At 32.8% G+C, this 20,849-nt stretch overlaps 5 protein-coding genes across 7 annotated transcripts in view; 1 reads left to right on the forward strand and 4 right to left on the reverse strand.

Moving 5' to 3' along the window:
• LOC105838422 (unconventional myosin-Ie) overlaps window positions 1-3,858 on the forward strand; it is a 30,948-nt gene extending 27,090 nt beyond the window's left edge. Inside the window, exons 13-21 of the mRNA XM_012683969.3 lie at window positions 6-216; window positions 948-1,178; window positions 1,277-1,561; window positions 1,759-1,914; window positions 1,992-2,131; window positions 2,221-2,372; window positions 2,490-2,837; window positions 3,016-3,363; window positions 3,594-3,858. Of these exons, the coding sequence (XP_012539423.1) occupies window positions 6-216; window positions 948-1,178; window positions 1,277-1,561; window positions 1,759-1,914; window positions 1,992-2,131; window positions 2,221-2,372; window positions 2,490-2,837; window positions 3,016-3,363; window positions 3,594-3,679 (1,957 nt within the window). The 3' untranslated portion in view covers window positions 3,680-3,858. The remainder of the gene's footprint in view (window positions 1-5; window positions 217-947; window positions 1,179-1,276; window positions 1,562-1,758; window positions 1,915-1,991; window positions 2,132-2,220; window positions 2,373-2,489; window positions 2,838-3,015; window positions 3,364-3,593) is intronic.
• A 905-nt stretch (window positions 3,859-4,763) lies between these two features.
• On the reverse strand, window positions 4,764-15,093 carry LOC105831914 (EH domain-binding protein 1). Of its 3 annotated transcripts, none has more exons than XM_012672384.2 (18): window positions 14,388-15,093; window positions 13,763-13,970; window positions 13,519-13,700; window positions 13,072-13,283; window positions 12,777-12,912; window positions 12,394-12,624; window positions 11,891-12,080; window positions 11,586-11,752; window positions 11,249-11,471; window positions 10,920-11,081; window positions 9,945-10,031; window positions 9,675-9,788; window positions 9,386-9,586; window positions 9,140-9,289; window positions 8,564-8,781; window positions 8,219-8,407; window positions 8,018-8,140; window positions 4,764-7,701 (listed from the first exon to the last, which is right to left on the reverse strand). In XM_012672384.2, exons 1-17 carry the CDS (start codon window positions 14,489-14,491, stop codon window positions 8,059-8,061), a joined length of 2,856 nt encoding a protein of 951 aa, XP_012527838.1. In that variant the 5' UTR covers window positions 14,492-15,093; the 3' UTR covers window positions 4,764-7,701; window positions 8,018-8,058. The 3 variants fall into 3 exon arrangements, with proteins under 3 accessions (XP_012527838.1, XP_012527837.1, XP_012527841.1); XM_012672383.2 differs by having other exon boundaries at window positions 10,911-11,081; XM_012672387.2 differs by lacking the exon at window positions 10,920-11,081.
• A 205-nt stretch (window positions 15,094-15,298) lies between these two features.
• On the reverse strand, window positions 15,299-16,585 carry LOC105831915 (protein seele). Its single transcript, XM_012672389.3, has 5 exons — window positions 16,413-16,585; window positions 16,213-16,306; window positions 16,011-16,126; window positions 15,682-15,888; window positions 15,299-15,604 (listed from the first exon to the last, which is right to left on the reverse strand). The coding sequence occupies exons 2-5, from the start codon at window positions 16,304-16,306 to the stop codon at window positions 15,416-15,418; spliced, it is 606 nt and encodes a 201-aa protein (XP_012527843.1). The 5' UTR covers window positions 16,413-16,585; the 3' UTR covers window positions 15,299-15,415.
• A 263-nt stretch (window positions 16,586-16,848) lies between these two features.
• On the reverse strand, window positions 16,849-19,432 carry LOC118644043 (polycomb protein eed-B-like). Its single transcript, XM_012672393.2, has 2 exons — window positions 19,306-19,432; window positions 16,849-19,227 (listed from the first exon to the last, which is right to left on the reverse strand). The coding sequence occupies exon 2, from the start codon at window positions 19,204-19,206 to the stop codon at window positions 17,929-17,931; it is 1,278 nt and encodes a 425-aa protein (XP_012527847.1). The 5' UTR covers window positions 19,207-19,227; window positions 19,306-19,432; the 3' UTR covers window positions 16,849-17,928.
• Window positions 19,433-19,606: 174 nt separating this feature from the next.
• On the reverse strand, window positions 19,607-20,796 carry LOC105831918. Its single transcript, XM_036285726.1, has 3 exons — window positions 20,676-20,796; window positions 19,836-20,024; window positions 19,607-19,698 (listed from the first exon to the last, which is right to left on the reverse strand). The coding sequence occupies exons 1-3, from the start codon at window positions 20,733-20,735 to the stop codon at window positions 19,687-19,689; spliced, it is 261 nt and encodes an 86-aa protein (XP_036141619.1). The 5' UTR covers window positions 20,736-20,796; the 3' UTR covers window positions 19,607-19,686.
• Between the last annotated feature and the right edge of the window lie 53 nt (window positions 20,797-20,849).

A 20,849-nucleotide genomic window follows, 5' to 3' on the forward strand; every position in this document is an offset into this window, starting at 1 on the left:
TACAGCTCCCTGGTGCGTGAGCTTTATCCGCAAGAAAACGTCGGTAAAACGAAGACCCTTAAGTCCAGGCCAACCACCGCGGGTAGTAAAATCAGAAATCAAGCCAGTCGCTTGGTCGGCCAACTGATGAAGTGCACACCGCATTATATCCGGTGCATCAAGCCGAATGAAACGAAGAAACCGCGCGACTGGGATCATCTGAGAGTCAAGCATCAGGTATTATAATTTGTCTGTGCCATTTCCATTTATCTATTATCGAAATTCAAAAACATATATTACTTTATGCTTCCTACTTTCCTACTTTATGTCTGTAAAGTCTCGTTTGTAGTAAAGTTTGAGAAAGATGAAAGAACAAAGGCATTTTCTATATACAGCCTGGTTTGTCTCAGCTTCAGCTCGATGTGTCATTCCAGCGAAGTATGTCAGACGTACACGTCCTGAGCAATTATACATAACGTTCCTTTCCTTCCTTCTTTGGATTTAATACTGAAATTCGTTTTGTTCAAGAAAGCCAATACGACATAGTTTCCGTAGCTCGCGCTAGAATGGTAATTGCTTCTAATGCAGAGTTCACGTTCTGAAAACACAATCGTGTACGTCGTGCTCTTGGATTGTCAAAATTGTCAATTATTTCGTAAAAATTTTAATTTTTAAATTAAATCATTGATAACGTAACTCTAAACAATTACTCAAGATATTTATATTTGGAACATCATGTTTTCAATGGATAGACGAATAATAGGAATCACGCAGCTTTCCAACGAAATATTCTACACGAAAAGACGAGTTTTGTGAAAGTATCTAAAAATTGAGCTAGACATAGAACTAAAAATTTTATTTATACCATTAACATAATTATGACGGAAGTTAAGCATGATGAACAATACTGCGAAAAGTTTTGATATTTTAGCAATCAGTTCGAGTGTCCTATAATTATTTTCCTGTAGGTGGAATATCTAGGTCTGAAGGAAAATATCAGAGTGCGAAGAGCTGGCTTCGCCTATAGAAGGCCGTTCGTCAAGTTTCTGCATAGATACGCGATTCTCACGAAAGAAACGTGGCCCCGTTGGCCCGGTGATGAGAAACAGGGCATAGAATGGATATTGGGTAGCGTTCACATCGACCGATCGCAATATCAGCTCGGCAGATCGAAGCTCTTCATCAAGGCGCCTGAAACTGTGAGTGCCCTTCGTCCTGATGCGTCTCTGTTTTCTTATTAATAACATGATTAGTTAAATCTTGTCAGTAGATTAATTAGACGATACGTGTAACTTAGCTCTTCATGCTGGAGGAAGCTCGTGACCGGAAATACAACATGTACGCGCGAGTCATTCAGAAAACCTTCAAGAAGTACTTCGCCTGGAAGAGGCAGGCGCAGCAGAAACAGGAAGCCGCTGATCTTCTCTTTGGCCATAAAGAACGGAGACGGGCAAGCCTGAGCAGAAATTTTGTGGGCGATTACATAGGGCTGGAAGGCAAGCCGCAGACGACGAGTTTGATTGGAAGACGGGAGAAAGTGTTTTTCGCCGAAGTTGTGAAAAAATACGACAGAAGGTTTAAGGTAAAAATATTAATTTGTCGACAACTTAAACGTTCGTTAATTTATAAACCGCATAAAATCATTTTATTAATTTCGAGGCAATTTATGTAATGATATAATAAATCAAATTTTCTTAATATCTTTACTTGTTAACTTTCTAAACTTAAGATTTAAGAATATAATTTGGGCATAATAAATAATTTATGTGTAAATAATAGATGTGCAGAAGAGATCTCATCCTCACCGGGAAATGCATTTATTTGATTGGTCGAGAGCAGATAAAGAAAGGCCCGGAAAAGGGTAAAATCTTCGAAGTTATTAAGAGGAAGCTTATGTTTAATCAAATCAGCTACGTGTCATTAAGCACGTTGCAAGTAATTATTGTTTTATGATTCCTATGTAATAACAGTACACTAGCTGAAACACATTTTGATAACATTTTCCATTCCAGGACAACTTCATAATAATTCACGTAAAGGAGGACTACGCCAGCTTGTTAGAATCAGTATTCAAAACGGAGTTTTTATCTGCCCTTAGCAAAAAGTATCTGGAAGATATCGGTCATCCTTTAAATGTTAGGTTTAACAACGAGTACGGTTATTTTTTTATATTTTTCACACGTCATTAGCACTGGGTATATAATACAACATAGGCTTGAAGATAAAACTGTTTACTTGCAGTTTGGAGTTCAAAGTGAAGAAGGAAGGTTGGGGTGGCGGTGGAACAAGGCACGTGAAGTTCATACAAACGGATTACGGCGATAAAGAGATTTTGAAAGTATCCGGCAAAATGCTCACTGTCAGCATCGGTCCAGGTTTACCAAGCACATCGAGTAAGCTTTATTCGATAATTCTCGATATATAATAATTCTCAATTTTTAATCTTACACACCGTAATATTGGAATTAATATTTAAATAATTTAAAGAAATATGAATCTATATCTCACAGAGCCTAAATTGGACCGATCGAGGTCATCCTTTCGTTTGCACAAAGTCTCGAAGCCAATTCGTTCGGCATTGCAGCTATGCAATCCAAATTCAATTCTCGCAACTCAAAATAATCAGACTACTATGACCGGAAGACCACCTCTTCGTCCGGTAGCGGCAGCAAGATCTGTGACTTCTTCACGAACAACCTCAAACGGTAGACCAAACATTCCACCGAATCGTCCAAATATACAACCTACACAATTTCTTCAAAAAGATGTAAAAAATGGTACAAACAACACGAATAAGCAACGGGACAAGCAGACCGCCGTAATGGGCATGATTATCAATCCTAATGCTAGACCACGTGGTAAGTATTGATAAAAATGAGTAGATAGCAGTTAGAAACCAAGTTAGAAAAAAGCTAGTTAGTTAAATTAGAAAAAGTATATTAAAAAATTGTATCTTTCTCATTAGTTTTAATTCGTGTGTTCAATGTTCTAGCGTTTGTAAGTTTACTCAGAAAAACATATCCTTTTTTTTATAAGGTATACTCAAATTTCCTCCACCACCTACGGAACCACCACCACCGCACGAACCAACAGGATTCAGGTTACCACCCATTAACGGTGAACATAATGATAAAGTTTCTGGTCATCTCAATAAAGGAATGCAAACGTCCCAGGAATGGAGTGTGAAACAAGTCAACAATACACTGGATCGAGGAAGGAGCAGAGAAGATAATACCGCGTATGCAGTAACCAACAAAAAGATACCTCCTCAGAAACCGGCGCCTCCAAGTTTACCAAAAGTTAAAGCCTTGTACGATTATGAGCCGCAGGATCTGGACGAGTTAGGACTCAAAGAAGGCGACATCGTAGAAGTACTCAAAGAACGTAAGTTATTACGATTCGGGTTTTGTTTTTGTGTAATAAATAATAGTAAATTCAACAGTATAACATACATTAAAAAAATAAAGTTGATACTGAACAATTTTTTCCTAATGTATTTTTTATGTCACTAACATAAAATAGAAATTGTGAATCTAATTAATAATCTGTTTATTACAAAAAGTTTTTCGATATTAATCCTCTACAGTTTATTAAAAAATTAATATTTTTTTTAGATGAGGGCGGTTGGTGGCACGGAAGACTGAAAGGAAAAACAGGTCTCTTTCCTTCCAACTATGTCGAAAAGATAAAAATTTTGTAATTAATGGCTATTGAAAAATTCTATTGGATTACATGAAACCGAAACATAATTATAATAAGTACATTGTACCTGTTATTTGCAATTTTCGTATTCCATGATATATTTATTATTATGGAAAAATTTTTTAATTAAATGTTAGCAGAAAGTTTAGTTAAAATGCCAAAGTCAAGTCAAAAAAATTATAATTGAAAGAAATGACAGTTTTGTAAAAATGTTGTTCGTCTTTGATAAAAAAAGATATGTCTATATATAATCACAAATCTAAATATATATAATTATATAAAATATAATGTTCATTATTTTTCCATTTTTATTGTTTTTCCTGTGTATACAGAAATCATACAATAGAAAGAAAATATATGAACATATGTTATATGTAATTATATTTATATATATATGTCATATATATATTATACATATACGTATATTATATATATATATATATATATATATATATATATATATATATAAAATATATAAACTTTTTCTTACTGAGTCATTTTTTTTCTCAAGATGAATCCAATAGGTAATGATTAATCCAATAATAGTATTACCGTTCGTATTAAATATATTTTTATCTAAATGTCCAAAGAAATATTTCTCATCACATAATTAATTTAATGAGTAGTCTGGTAAACTTTATCTGAAGTATTTCCATTGAGATTTAAAAGCAATTTGTCAATAAGAGATATGTTATTTTTATTGTTAACTAGTGTATGATAGATATGTATAGTCTATCTTTTCATAATGTACAGCGCGACTGATATTTATATAATCAACACGCTGTCACCGTTATCATTGCAGAGGTGATGAGCAGTCATTTAAATAATTATATAAGTGTGTAATTTAATAACAATGGTGTACATAACATTACTGCTTTCACAAGAATCTATGCTAATAAAGTCATATCATCTCAATAATTTTGTTTTTTTCCAACTTTACTTATTTCTTGTGTTTTCTATCTGTAGTAAGTTATATTGTATATTCTTCAATATTTCAAGCCCACATTTATTCCAGAATTAATTCTATACATAAATAAATTTAATATTATTATTATTATTATTAAGAAAATAAAAAGGCACTCTTAGAATATCCTCAACGTCATATTTATTGTTTTCTTCTGCAGTGCTTTATAAGTCTTCCTTTATTAATAGCGAATATTGCGTGATACGTTTGTTTTTCCTTTATTTGCTCGCACTCTCACATACATTACGATTAACATCGGCAAAGGAAAATAGAACAGCACATCTCCACAAGACTACAGCATTGGCAAGAACGGTTATTTTTACAATGATTACCCGTTATAGTAATACAGAATAAAATAAATTAAAGTTAATTCAGTGTGCTACGGTTTTATAAACATACAAGTATTCAGTAGGCACTAGAATAATAAATTATTGCTAAATTATTTGTCGTTTAACCGATCGCCCCAATAATCACGTTTGCCCCTAGACCATGAAAAATTCGAATACCGTGATGGGAGCTAGTATAATATACATACATATTTGGTTTACAATTGCCTATTTAGATTTTAGAATGCATTGAACTCCATAATGAGATCGTGTAATGAGCGATTCGTTCAATGTAACAGAGCAGAGATCACTTCATCAGAATATCTGTCTCGTTTCTGAATGTTCTAATCGTATGTGTTTCAAGAACTATTTCCTCTTTCACTAATGATCATCTTCAGCAATATTCTATGACTCTAGCTTAACGGATTTCTCGCGAAAACTAAATAAAAAATATAAGAAGTTACAAGTAAAAATATAAAATTGTTCTAAAATGCTATGATACTCGATTTAATTGTGGATATATATTAAGATGTCAAGAGGAGATAATTCCCCAAATTTTCATAAGCCTTATTGTATATACTCTAAATACGTTTCGATAATTATATAATGCTTTCAGAAGGGCGGTTTTTATATGGTCTGCTTGGAACGCGCGCGCGCGAGTGTGTGTATGTGTGTGTATATATAGGAATCAATTGTCGTACCTCATTTGTATCGACATTGCAACGTTTCAAGCATTCGCGCATCGTGTTTGATGCATACATTATACATAATTAATAATACAGTTTTAACAATAATTATAAATAGTTTATGAGTATATATTAACACAAAATTCACAATGTACTTAAACAAAGATTATTTAACAGAAAGAGACAAGATATTTTCAACTTCGCGGATTACGTTACATTGAATTAAAGGTGTAATTAGGAGGCGTCGAACAAACACATTCATAACTTCTAATTGTTCGTTCAATGAGAAATTTGGACATTATTTGTAGCGATTGTCAAGTATAACATCCATAAAACAATTAATCTCCACACACTTTGTTTCTAACTTCTCATTTCATAAATTTTATTTAAGAAATTATAATTTTCACAATTTTTGCTATGCTATAGACAAATACGGATAATTTAATAAAACTAATCAATATTTTTAATTAAAATTAGAGTATTGTTTAAATATCTAAATATGAAATTTGTGATTTTACGATGAAATAATAAAAGAGTTAGGAAGTAATCTTGTTTTATGTTACGGATATCCATATGTATATTGCTTTCAACAGGTAAACCCTGCTCTGTATTTTATTTTCCATTTCACGGAGCAATTATGCTTAAAAAGGTACTTTTTGTCACAATATTTGTCAATGATTTCGCATTTGTTGCAATTATAGAAAAAAATTATAGAAATGATAATTATTTACCATTTAATTCGACACATTTGAAACGAATCATAAACGTAATCAATATTCGCTATAATTTTTGCCCCTTCCTCTGGATTTCGTTAAGTTGAAAAATTTTTAGCGGACGAATTTGTTTTTTTATTTCTTTACGTGTAACGTTAGTCAAGACACTTGAATGTAACACATCATATTGTTATAGAAAATTATATAGTTAACATAATATTCTTATTACACTTAGATATACCACATATAAGAATTAATCTTAATAAATACTAATCTTATTACGGTAATCTTTAAAATATACCATTAATAAGATTATTCGGATTCGTTTTTAATGCATTTCTCCGCATTTATACGAATCTGTCAAGTAGGATGTAAAAAGTATATCAATTCGTTCATATGGCACAAATAGAGTACATGCGAATGCTCGATGGGAACGACTGTGGCAAATATAAAAACTATACGTAACGCCGATACGTGATCCACTTTTCACAGTTCTATGATCAATTTTCCGTAAATTGATGTGGATCGATAATTTCGTAAGATATATTTGCTAAATTGCTTTTTACGTATATTTCGCGTATCTCTTGAATAACTCATTTTAACTCTTTCTTTGGCTTTCCGGTATTAAATCTCTTAATAATTAAACCACAAAATATATAATTTTGTATATAAATCAAGTATCTAAAGTTCGTTTGCAAGAAAGAGTTTACTTGCATCCGGTTTCATATTTTCTTTTGAACCAACTCTTAATTTATATATAAACAAAATTTTTTTAAATATATAACACTAAATATAACTTCACAGTTAGATCATATAAAAAACATAATTTTTTCACTAACTTGCATTTCTTCCAAGCTCTTTTGGATTTGTGTTAATTCTTAATTTTGTTAACACCTTATTTTACTATTAAAAAAATGGTCTCTTTTCGTCTTTGCTGATTATAAATTATCTTGCACAATTTATCATTTCATAATATATATTGTTTCATATATTTGCACGTAGTGCAAATTTTCTTATTAACGCGCAACATTTCATTTGAAACATAAAATGCTTATATTACATTAATATTGTATTCGTACAAAAAAATTATTCCATCATTTCTAATTTAATCTCTTTTCTTTTGTTGTAAATTGCTGATTGACGAGTTTATATTATAAATAAAGAAGAGGTGGAGAAATTTACTTGATCTATCTTTTCATAAATTAATCTACAACGCATAATAAAAAATGAGTCTCTAAAAATGACCTATTCGAAAACTATAAAACGTCACACATAACGCAACATTTAATTTTGTCAACTTTTTGGCAACTCCACAGTAACATGAGTTATGCCTGCAAATGTAAGAAAGTACTTTATATTATTATTTCTTATAAAAAAAATAAATTTTTGAGAAATAAAAATTCAATATAGATAAGTAAAAGAAAAAACTCAATATAAATTGTCAATTAAAAGTCAGCTTTGATTAGAAAACTATTAAATAAAAAACAAAAATAAAACTTGAAGAATTAAAACTAAAATTTATTTAACAACAAAATTAATTAAAAGAATTAATAAAAAATATATAATCTTAGGTAAATAATAAATTAAATTGTATTTATTATCCGTTTTTTATTTTTTAAAATACGCCAAATAATATTTGTAATTTACCTTTACAATAATGTTGAAAACCGCGGTAAACAGTTAACTTCTCATTGAACAACACAATTTTTGTTTCGTTGAGCTAGTCCAGCACGAGATAAATCACGCTCTATTTCATCGTCGTCCTCAATGCTAAAAATTTATAAAAACAAAACTTAATAATTTTAGACAAATAATAATGTAATATATATCTATTTATTATGTACTTACGCTCTCTCTTGTGTATCGAGATGATGCACTAATTCATCCCTTTTGTTTACAATAGATACTAACTCTTCCAACAATAAATTTTCACGCATTTTTTGCTCAGGTGTCTTCCGCCAATCTTCTACTGCAAGAATGCTTCTTAATTCATGATTCAAAAGCTCAAATCTTCGCTCTAAATCATCTTCTTTCTCCCTGAAAAATTACATAAACAATTTTCACAATGATTTTCACAACAATGAATTAAGATTATTGTAATAAATCCAATTTAATCACCCAATTTAATTTTTAATCAATTTAAAAAAACATGAAAAATAAAATGTAATATGCTTGAATCAATGAATTACTTACAGTATATTTAGTTGCATTTGCCTTCTTAAAAGTGCATTTTTTTTGTTAACAAGAGTAAACCACAGGGACATCAGTCTTTCCGTTTCGTCTTCGTTGTCGCTCTCCATGGCCGCTCTCAATTGTTTTTCAAGCTTGCCAGCTTGTATATCAATCTGATTTTGCTCCCTTTCAAGCGCTTCGAGTTCATTTTGAATATATGATGTCATGTCTTTGCCCAACTAAAAAATATTGAATTATAATTATTAAAACATTAAACGACTCTTATAAAAATTAACAAAATAAGTTTCGTACTCTTATTTATTTGCTAATTTATTTGCTCTTATATATTGCTAATTAAAGATATATAAATTGTCGTTAAAACTATATAAATATAAACAATTCAATAGATCTATTCTACAACTCTTAACGTCAGTTTGGTATATTACTTGTTGTTACAGATATTATGTATGAGAAAAAAGCCATGCAATGTAAATATTAAACTGTCGTTAAGTTATAAAATAGGCCTGTATATAATCCATACAAAATACTGTACATCGTTTTTTTAATTACTAAAGTTAATAATTCAAGTTAACATACTCCGCGAAGTGTATATGGAGTTCTATCGGGACTTCCTTTATCAGGTGAGATTCTTTCAATGATTTTGGAAAAGGAATACAAAGGAGAGCCAGTTTTCTTTTCTCCATCTAATACACTCGAGTTCCCCAATATATTTCCATTGTACTCGGACTAAAAAAATAATTATAATTTATTATTTTATTATATAATTATGTAATAAAGATGAACGAAAAAAATAGATGTAATATTATGTATCATTTGCAGTACCTTTATACTGATCCGATCACCGGGCGTCGATGGCGTAATGCTGCGTCTAGGACTATTATTCTGTTCGTCTATCGATCGTCTATCACTGTTGTTATCGTCATTCAATTGATTTGGAGTCACAGCGACGCCCATTTTCACTTCCGCAATCAAGCGTCTCGCTCTTTCTCGCAATTGTTGTTGTCTCTCGTCGTCGTTTTGTATCTACAAAATATGTTCCACATACAATTGTATTCCCCGAGATATACTCAATTAATAATTCTTCAATACTATATAGATAAAAATATAGAACCTCGACGGGACTATTTGCAGTGGAAACGAATCCAGCTGGCTTTGTCTGATTTCTGGCTTGTTCCAGGAGTTGCCTCGCTCGCTCTCGCAACTCATCATGCCGGCTAACCAATGGCTACAAAATACAAAAATGATAATAAAAACATAAATAATTAGTGCTATTAATCATTTATAAAATGTCTATATATTTATTTTTAATAACTTTGGTTTATCGGGGTATTGAAATGATGTGACATTAAAAGCAGTATTAAAAGCAAATGTTGTTAATTACATGTGAACGTTGATCTCCGTACAGCGGCGATGCACCTTGACATTCGGAACTACCTCGACTTCCTCTATCGTCAGAGTTTACCGAGTCCTACAAAAGACTGTTCTCAATACGTTTGTATAGTCCTGTTGCGTCACGATATTATTGCAAAGCTTCTTCATGAATGTATGATTCAAACCAAGAATATATTTTCACTCATGGTAAAAATAAATAAACGCAAATTATTAAAGCAATAATGTAATTATATTACATAAAATTGTCAAGTTTATAATTGTCAAGTTTTAATTAAAAATGTAATTATAACATTACATTAATATAAAATAATATAAAAATTTTTATACTAGTTCTAAAAACGCGTTACATTAAGAAAAAAAGTATGAAACCTGCAGAAAAAATTAACTAAATCTTATTAAAATAAATCATAACTTTTCTTAGTATATTGCTTGACATTGTTATAGAATGCGTAAGGTTTAGCGAGGTTCCTATTTCTTAAAAATACTTTTTACAGCATTAAAATTTTTAATATCCAACATATTCATAATTAAACAAATTATAAAATTATAATTATATAAAAACATAAAATTATTAAAATTACATTAGCGTTAAAGAATTTTTAAAGCAAAGCTTATAAAACAGCCCGTACATGTCTACATTCCGTATCGTGCATCACGAAACATATTATGCGCGATTTTCTCATGCATATTTACATGCAGTTATACGCGTGTATTATGTAGGCGTAATATCTCTGACGCCAAGAAGCGCGATTTATAATCTGTTCGCCAGTGTGTAATGAACAAAAAAGTAAAGAATAGACTTTTAGACAATGCATTTTGGTATAATTCGCCGATGGGAAAAAATAACAGAAAAGAGATACAACAGTGCGCGTTATGGGTTTATTGTTAATGTAGCGAGGTATAATAAAAGGAATGCATAAAAAGCGACAGTCTGCGCAATTTCGTATATACTGACATCACGGACCGGACTTTGTGATTTTGTAAGCGAGATCGATTGCGACCATTTGTCGTCGATTATCTGTATGTTCTCCTCTTCATCATCGGAGCCGAACGGATCAGTTAATTGCCGGCGTGTCATAAGTATCGGACGTTGCTGCGTTTGTTGCACTCTCGGCGGAGACTTGCTCTGTAGTGAGGTAGTAAATCGGTATTTCATTTCCTCACAACGAAAAAAATTTACGCGCGAATCCCGTCAGATTAATATACGCGAACATTTCTCTACACAATTCTGAGGAATAATTGCAAAATGTCTATCGAAACTGACTCGAACTCAGCCCATGTATCTTTATGTACCTTTTCCCTTGACGAGTACTTTTCCTTGGTCGGCGACAACACCTTGCCCAAAATGCTCTTTGAGCTGGCCAATATGATGTCCTTGACCTCCTTCACGCTGGACGGCGATTTGTCTTTGTTACATTGATCGTGGTCCTGATTGTCCGTGTTCAGGCTCAAGTGCAGCTTGTTTTTTAACGAGTCAATGCAAATATCATCCTTCTTATTATCGAACGGATTTGACCTACAAGAGTGAATCGCAATTTCTAATCTTGACTCCCGATAAATATTTCTAAAGGGTATGCACTTTAAACTAGCAGTTTGACAGATTACATAACATCATTAAGAATGTATTTACCGTCTGTTACTCTCCGCTTTATTGTTTTTCTGATCGATCTGTTCCTTCTTCCGTAAATTAATAATCTCCTGACCAAACAGTTGAACACTCACGTCCGTGTTGTTGTCTGTATTAAATCTGCCGATCATATATGAGGACTCATCCGTTGTTTTACCTATCTGATGTACCTAAATTTTTTAAAAATAATAATATATTATTATTATTTATAATATATTATTAGTTATACCATGATATTTATAATATCAAAAACAAAAAACCAAAATAATTGAATAAAATCGTTACACAAAGACATTTTGTTAAAATACCTCCAGTTCGTGGCCAGTAAAATGCGCTCTCAATTGATACAAATATGTCATCACAGCTAATTTATCAGGTACCGTTAATATATCCATGTCAGCCGGTTCGATAACTCTAGGTATGCCCAGAGTTTCACCCGCGTCAAACGCTTTCTTGCAGTTGCCTTTTACATCGTGCGGCAATAGGGAGTCGATGTCTCTACAAGTTTTTTATTTCAGATATTATTCAATTTGATCAAGAAACTCACAATCAAACTTTTCCGTTGCGTACGTTACTATAAATAAGCAAATGCGTTGACCTTTCCAGCATCAAAAATAATCGTCCAAATGTTGGCACGAGTCACTCGACTCACAAGACAATGACGATTTCAAAGTGTTTATTAATGGAATACGTGAATAAAATAATTGGCATACTGCCAACAGTGTCTATTGACATTTAACTCAAGAAAAGGTAGAATAAAACACTTAAGGATAATTGCGACATCCAATCGAGATAAAGCAAGAGTACCTACATTAGATCAGGTCTAAAGTGATGAATAATCGCACAAAATGCCATTCCATTTCTCCAAGATGTTGTCAGATTGGTGACTTTGACGCCAGGATAATCCTTTGTAACTTCCTTACACCATTCCAATAAATCTTGGCCAGGAGTGATTTCTTTCAATCTTGGAACGTTTACGTCATTTTTTTTAAGATCCAATGGTTGCAGTGGTAATCTCAATGTGCTGTGTTCAATGTTTTTGCTTAAAAAAATGTTGAATTTGTAATTATTATGCTATTTATAATGTTATACTATGTTCTTTTTAAAGAAAGCAAAACAAATATAATATACTTTGCAAAAGTAATGTTAAAGTTATTATACTGATTACATTATTTTAATGTTGTAATTACATACTCATTTTCAACGGCAACACTGTCTTTTATGGGCGATTTTTCTTTTAAAGACTCTCCAATTCCTGTTAGACTAACGTCACGTATGAAATGCTCTCCATCGTTTACAGGAGTTGTATCATCCTTTGATAAACTTGCCACTATTACATATTATGCATTCCATTAATAAATTCGATTCCATAAATTATAATAAAATTATTAAAAACCAACAAATTATAATTTTTTAAGATAGCAATTACATGTTTTAGATTTGATGCATTTATGATCAATTTTAACAAGAGGCAAGACTCAATACTCACCACTTATTGGAGTACTGGGTAGTTCACTTTCAGTAAGACTACTCGTCATTAAATCGAGTTGAGCAGAGATATCTAAAATTTCATCCAAATTTTTTACTGACACTTCTTCGACGTCTTCAGGTATATCTTCATTATCAAAATCATCCAATGGCGCAATGTCACTATTATTATTAACCGACATTAAACTAGCCATACTTTGCATATCTTCATCCCTAAAAAAATAATTACAATTATGTTTATTATCATAAAAATAATTAGTAAATAAGTACTTATCAAATTTAAATAAATAGCATTTCAAAAATTTTTTTTCAAATAAACTGATTCAACATGCTCTACCTTCAGAATGTATTATTTAATATTCATTCTGTTCAAGGTACATAAATGACAAATGTTCTAGTCTGTGAAATCAATTAGCAGCATGTCAATGAAATAAAACTGTATACTTACGTTGCTTTGCCTTCTCGCAAAAAGACACATGACAAAGTACATTCGAGCGTAGCGCTAACAATCTTTTTAGAAGTTGGCTTCAAGTCCAATTTGAGTTGTTGCTGACTAGATTCTAAGGTTGCATATTTTTTCATATTTATATTGGCAGCAGCCACGTGACGCCTTTTTCCCGTCGACGACACCTGCTCGAAAATATAACAATATACCCTTGCGCTACATCTTCTTACAATCACACTGTACTTACATCTTCGATAACAAATGTCCAATCTTTGTCCTCTAGCTCGTGTGTTCGTGGATCTTTAAACAGCGTCACAGAAACCGTGTGATTGTCAGGAACTGCCCAACTAATAATACCTTTCAGAGGATCGCTCAAACATGGCTCCCAGTCTAAGGGTTCTGAACTAACTCTTCTACTACGTCTCGTCCAAACAACACTCAGTTTATTTGGTTTCCTAAAGAACATTATCTTTGTGTATTTTCTCTGCTGCTGGAGCATGCTAATATAATATTTCTATAAAATTATTACACAAACAACAGGATTACGTAAAATTTTCATTTTTATGTTTGCAATTTTATATACACATTTTTCCAAAATTTATACAAAATAAACGCTTTTCACATTACAATTTACAATATTATAAAAATCTGAATTGCAAGACGATAATCTACATTCACATAATTTTTTTACTCCCTAAGTATTTATTAAAAAAAGAAAACAAGATTTTATTTTTTATTCAAATGTAATTATTTCAGTTTTCGGGAACAGACGACAATTACAGACTTTGGTATTAGCATCAGTTTCCGTTCGAACGACAGGCTCCGGAAGGCCGCGGTTCGATGCCAAGAATTAAACGCTCGGCGTCACTCACCACTTCGTCGTCGTCTCTAACGTGACCTCATGGTAGGAGACGGTGAACTGAAACTTGGCGGCTCGCTTGTTCACCCGCTGCAGGCGCTTCCAGACGGAACTCATGTCTGACGCCGCGGCGCTCTCCGCTTCCTTCCACGCACGGGATTATTTCGCGACCCGTTCACGAATGATCCTGCGAACTTTGCCTCGTTCACTGGTGACGCGCGCGCGGGGCGCGCTTTGTCATTTCCGCGAGTCGCACGCGCGATCGGGCAGGGGTCGATCGCGGCGGGATACAGAAGGCAAACGAACGAACGCGCTTCCGGGAAACCGACAACGACGACGACGACGACGTTCTGACACGCGCCCTTGGCGGAGCTACGATCATATGTTCGACGAATGGACGGACGGACGGACGGCGCCTGCCTCTCGACCACTCACGCGCACTCTTGATGCTCCCGGAGCAAACGGACTGTCATCAGGTCATCACTGCCATCGTCTACGCGCGTGTATATACGTAAAACGTACATATACACAACACACACATACACACGCGCGCGCACGCACGCACGCACTCACACGTGCCTCAATACGGCGAGACGACTGACCTTGGTTTGAAAGCTCTCACCCGGAGATCTTTCCTAAGCTTAAATTTCGTCCCCTTTTGATATCTGATAAAATTTAACGAGAAGTCAGACAAGAGACTCGAACTCCTTGGTTATCGGAAAAGAGGAGACCATTCTTTAAAGTCTACATTCGTCGGTCTTGCAGGAACCCGCGTGATTCTGAAAAATTATCGCGTATGCTAACCACTGATCTAAATATATGAATACCTGACGACTTCAGTGAAGTCGACACAATAAAGACAAAAGTTATAAAATTGTTAATCTGACTTTAGTATTAAATATTGCGACGTATAATACATGCAGTTTAATAACAAAACATGGAATGTTTATTCATAGAATTTTTTATAAAACAACTAAATTTCTATCCCTTTCTACTCAAATAGTAAATATTATATTTCCGTAAAAATTATTTCAAATGCATTTACAATTCATCTCTATCTATATCAAAATCACTTTCAACATCATCATCGCTATCGTCATCTTCCTCTCCGATATAACTTTCATTGCAGAGATGTGTCATTTTTGTGCAAAGTTCATTTTTCTTATTATGTACACCATCAACATATAGTGACACTATGTCTTCCTCGAATTCATCTACTATAGCGTTGCACTGAAAATCAATTAGTTCAACTCAAATTAATAAAACAGAATGCATTTCAAGTAAATGTAAAACATAACAACACTCACGAAATGCTCGAGGCTCTTATTTAAATCACCATCTTGAATTACATCTACTTCGCTCATCATAGGGTTCATACCACCCGATGGAGATAGAAGATTAAAGATCACTAACTGATTGTCCGACTTCCTCGTCGCCCTCACATAATCACTCAACTTACTACATATATTGTCTAGCAAAATTGAAATATGTGTTTCCGATCGGCCTAATGGAACCTTAAAATAACAAATTCTAAATTTCATTAAAAAATTGAATATATTAAATAAGGAAATAGATTTACAAGTGCATAAAAATATTTTTAATAAAATTCTTCCCTAATATTTTCTGATTTTCTTACCTTTCTACTTATAGTATTTCCCTCAGCATCCATTCTAAAATTACTTACGTCGACTAATTTGTCTGGGTTAGATTTGAGCACTTCGTTTTCAAGTTCTTCTATAGTTGCTCTACAAACTATGAGGTACAAAAATTACTTTTATTAACAAATTCATAATTGTTATTAATTGTTAAATAGAATTGTTATAAACATTGATGTTTACCTAAACATTTTAAATGCTTTAGATCAACTTCTTTGGATTCCGCTAATCGAGCAATAGCTAATGCGAATAGAGTAAAGAGCAATAAAATTTTCATCTACAAAGAAATGTGAAATGGAATTGTACAATTTATCTGTTATGAGAAGTAGACGTACTCACTGTAAATCCATCACGCGTGGGCTATTTGAAAGAAAATTTCTTACCTTGTGCGTTAAGTATTGAACAAATTATAATAGTTTTTCAGTTATACTTTTCTACAATAATATATCAAAACCTCTTAACAATACACACGTAATGTATGCACACGTGTATCATGTAAGTATCTTCTGATCATATCGCAAGATGAACGAATGACAGTTCGTAACGTGTAATTCTAACGATGATGCCAACTGTTCAACATAAAGGCCCGATTTCACCAACTCCTGTTACCTTAACCGGTCGGTTATTCCAATGGAATTGATCAATCGCATTTGTTAATTTTGCTTAACGACAAATACGATTGGTGAAATCCAATGGAATAACCGACCGGTTAAGGTAACCGGAGTTGGTGAAATCGGTCCTAAACTTTTTATCTAAGTCATTTTCCATCGAAATAATACATATATCTATAATGCAATTTTAGTAATAATATAGACAATAAGCTGTTCATTAATTTTATTATTTTATAAAGATATAAAAAATGCAGATAGTCTGAAAGAGCTACATGATGTACAACTCTAACCTTAAACTCGTCTAACTATACAAATATCTTACTTATATCCTCCTATAATAAATTTTTTAAATTAGGAAGATAGAAGACAAGTTAAACAGTTTAAAATTAAGCTACATCGGTACAAACAGGCCTTAAACGTGTATTGTCTAATTTTTTAATTAGATTATTATAATAGCATGAAAATTCTACATACAATCACAAATTAAAATTTATTAAAAGCAGTTCATCACTTAGGAAATTTAGGACAGATTGTATAAATCTTATAAAAGTTATAAAAAAGAATTAATCCCTCCATGTAATATCACTTGTAATATATTACAAGATATAAAAAAACTTACTTTCTATTTATATTTGCAAAGATATAAAAAGTTTTTTCTCATTTTTACAATGCCATTTACTTATAATTATAGAGATACTTTCGCGGTTTAATGGTGATTCTTACATTGTAAAACTATAGCTATGTTGAATAGTCATCTATACATGAAAAATATTTGATATTTGGCAATTCATTGGGAAAAAATGCAATTTTTTAATTATACACACATGTATGTATATTGCATTTGTATTTAAAGATTTTGAATTAATCTAATAGATTAACCCAGTAAGCAATAAACATTAAATCTTATCAATCTAAAACGATTTTTAATTAAATCAATCTAAAACATTGATTTTATGAACATTATGACATATTTTATAAATTTAAATTGTTACTTTATGATGTAACATTATCGAGCATTACAATTACAATGTAATATTATTTTTAATATTTTATTCAAGTATTTTTCGTAATAACGTTGTATATAACATTAAAACCTAACATAATTAAAAACGTTACATATTATAAAATATCATTGTAACAATGTGTTGTGTTAATGATATCTTGCTTACTGGAAAATTTCACCTAAGTTTAAAGTATTGCAAAAATATAAAAAGCACGAATATTGAATTTGCATATACATAGATAATAAAAAGGCACGTTGTCGTCATAAAATGGATTCGATTAGAGATTAGTGATCGCGATTCCATCTCCAAATTGTCGCGTCGTCGCAAACGCACAGTAATACAGAGCCGTCTCGGCTTAGGCTGGTTTGACGAATCGGTGCGGTGCATCGAGGATGCTGAAGAGACCAACAACGCGCCTGTCCAGGCTCATCCACGTCCAAGTCCCAAACGTAAGTACGACCGACCTGATTCCCGAGAGCGATCGTGCGCTGCCAGAAATCCATGGAGAAACGTATAAACCAAATATCGCACTCCTTAAATTCAAAGCGATGTAAAACTGTCGCGCTCGTCTCTCCACTGCGTAGCTGCGAGTCCTCGAGCCTACCCGGTTTCCAGCATACAATACAGTTTTCGCAAGACTTGCTCAGGATAAAATCACCGAACCATTTCACACAGTCGACGTAATTTCGATGAACATCTCGAGTGGTAAAGTCGGGGAAATGTTGGAGTATCGAGTCAAAGGGCCTACCGTTACGAGTGGGATTGCAGTGATAGGATTGTTTTATCGCCTCTTGCATGTCTGGCTTTTCCAAGGACCACAACTTAAGAGCGTGATCCATGCCGCACGAAATGATCCTTTGACCTCTTATGTCAAAATCGGCGCTGAGGACTTCATCTCGATGACCTTCCACGCCACCAAAGATCGCGATGCATACATCGGTTTTGATATTCCATAGTCTTAGAGCATGATCCTTCGACGCGGATAGCAAAATATTCGGATCTTTCGGATGAATCTTCAACTCGTTTATCGCATGTCCATGACCGATGTAATGTTTGATACAAGTCATTGTCGTAGGACTGATAACGCGAATGACTCCGCGCGAGCCCGCCACAGCTAACAGAGGCTTCCCAGAGTCGTCGTACGTCCAAGCACACGTGTAAAAATTCTCCTCCGTATCTGGATCGGCGTAACATTGTTGCAGCCGTATATTTCCACTCTGCGGACACTCGTAGATACTTACGCGATTGCTACCGACAGAAGCGAATATCAACGGTTCACCTTCCTTCAAATGATAATTAAATTGCACGCCGAACAAAGGTTGCCCGTGATCTTCCTTGACACTGCAGCAATATTTATATAATGGCTTGTCCGTGGAAGGTTTGTATTTCGCAGTTTTACTTCTGCGACGACCTTTCCGTTTGTAACGGGCACTACGAGTGGGCGTATCGCTCCGATGAGTACCAGCAGTAGAATTGCTTCCAATACTGCATTCCGTTACATCGCTGTCGTTCTCACTGTCTTCCTGACTAGAAGCGTACGTTTTACCACTCGATTTTTTCATCTTGGTGCTGATTACAATAACCTAAATAATATTATTAACAATTAATACCGATTTGACATACGGTCAAATATCTATTTTATAAGAGGAAATATAAATTACCAGTGAATTGTTCTTTATATACAACTTCACTATTTCTGCAATCTAATTGTACTGTGCAACAGTCCCAATAACTGGTATACCACTATTTAATCCCAATATTCCTTCTGTCATATTCAGAATTCTGTTTCCTAAAGAGATACAAGCTTGTGTATTCTAAAATAAAAGATATATTTAAAATACATAATTATAAATATTATAATGTATGGAATTTATAATATAGCTTTGAATAAAAACTTACAGAAACATTAGCAGAGAGAAAACGAATATTATACTTGTGGCAAAGTTTCTTTGATTTGTGGATCAATCCCATAACATTAGATATTCCATTGCAATTTACTAAGCAAGCTGCACCCGAAATTATGTAGTATTCATCTACCGTGGCTATGTTATCTTCTATCTTAAAAATGACAGATATTAGTAATAATTGATTAAACTTAAAAACTAAATAATAAAATAATAAATAACAAAATATATTATAAGCAATATAATAAAAAGATTATATTAAAAAACTATTTGCACAAATGTCTTACTTCTGACAGAGTATACGAAACTCTTAAATCAAATGCAAAAATGATAAAATCCACCGAGATATCTAGTTTTGCTTTTACGACATCACTAATAGATTCACACTGATGTATAGATATGTGCCACTTCCTTTTCCTTGCACTTTGATGTAAGCCCTCTGATATCTTCTGGCATAATTCAGCTGATCCTACTATCTAGAAAAATATTCTATGTAATAAATATATTTAAGAATTATATATAAGTACCATATTAACATATAAAATATTTAGTAAATCATGACACACATAAGCTATGAAAAAATAATGTTTTTCATTATTCTGTTGTACAAATTTTCCATATACAAAAACAAATTAAAGAGATATTATATTTAATTACAAATCATGATAATTTTCAGACTAATAAACTATATAATAAAAAGAATAGGTGTTAATTTATTTGTGAATATAATAGAACACATATTGTGTACATGTGTGTCTGATTGTGTGTATTCTTAAAAAATAACAAAATAAATTTAAATTTAAATTAGTACATGCTTTAACCATAATCCAGATATGTATATGTATGTACACCACATCTTAACACACTAGGAAACCAAAGTTATGTCTGTTTGCTTCTTATGTTAATTACAATTAATAAAGAAAAATAAAAAGGAAAAGATTATTTAACAATCTTTTTACGGAAAAATAGACACACATGGAAGCAAAACTAGAGTAGAAAGCCTGCAAGTAAATCTCGCGCAACGTGCTAAGAGCGGCGATTTTCACTTTTTTCCTAAAAATATGCAAAATATGTTGGTAAGGTTAGAGTACGAGCAACAAGATTTTTTTTTGTTGTAACAAACTTACCATAAAGGCAACCAGACACTCGCTTCTCCGAACCGTACCACTTTTAAAGATCTCGGCCATGACTGTTGACGGTTTTGTTCAGGTTCCAGTTCAGTATAACGAGAGGGCAGGACAATCTTGCGCGAATTCTAGCGCATGCGTAGTTAACAGAGCTGTCTCAATTACGTATGAATA

The sequence above is a fragment of the Monomorium pharaonis genome, chromosome 4 (genome assembly GCF_013373865.1).
Source record: "Monomorium pharaonis isolate MP-MQ-018 chromosome 4, ASM1337386v2, whole genome shotgun sequence".
NCBI lineage: Eukaryota > Metazoa > Arthropoda > Insecta > Hymenoptera > Formicidae > Monomorium > Monomorium pharaonis.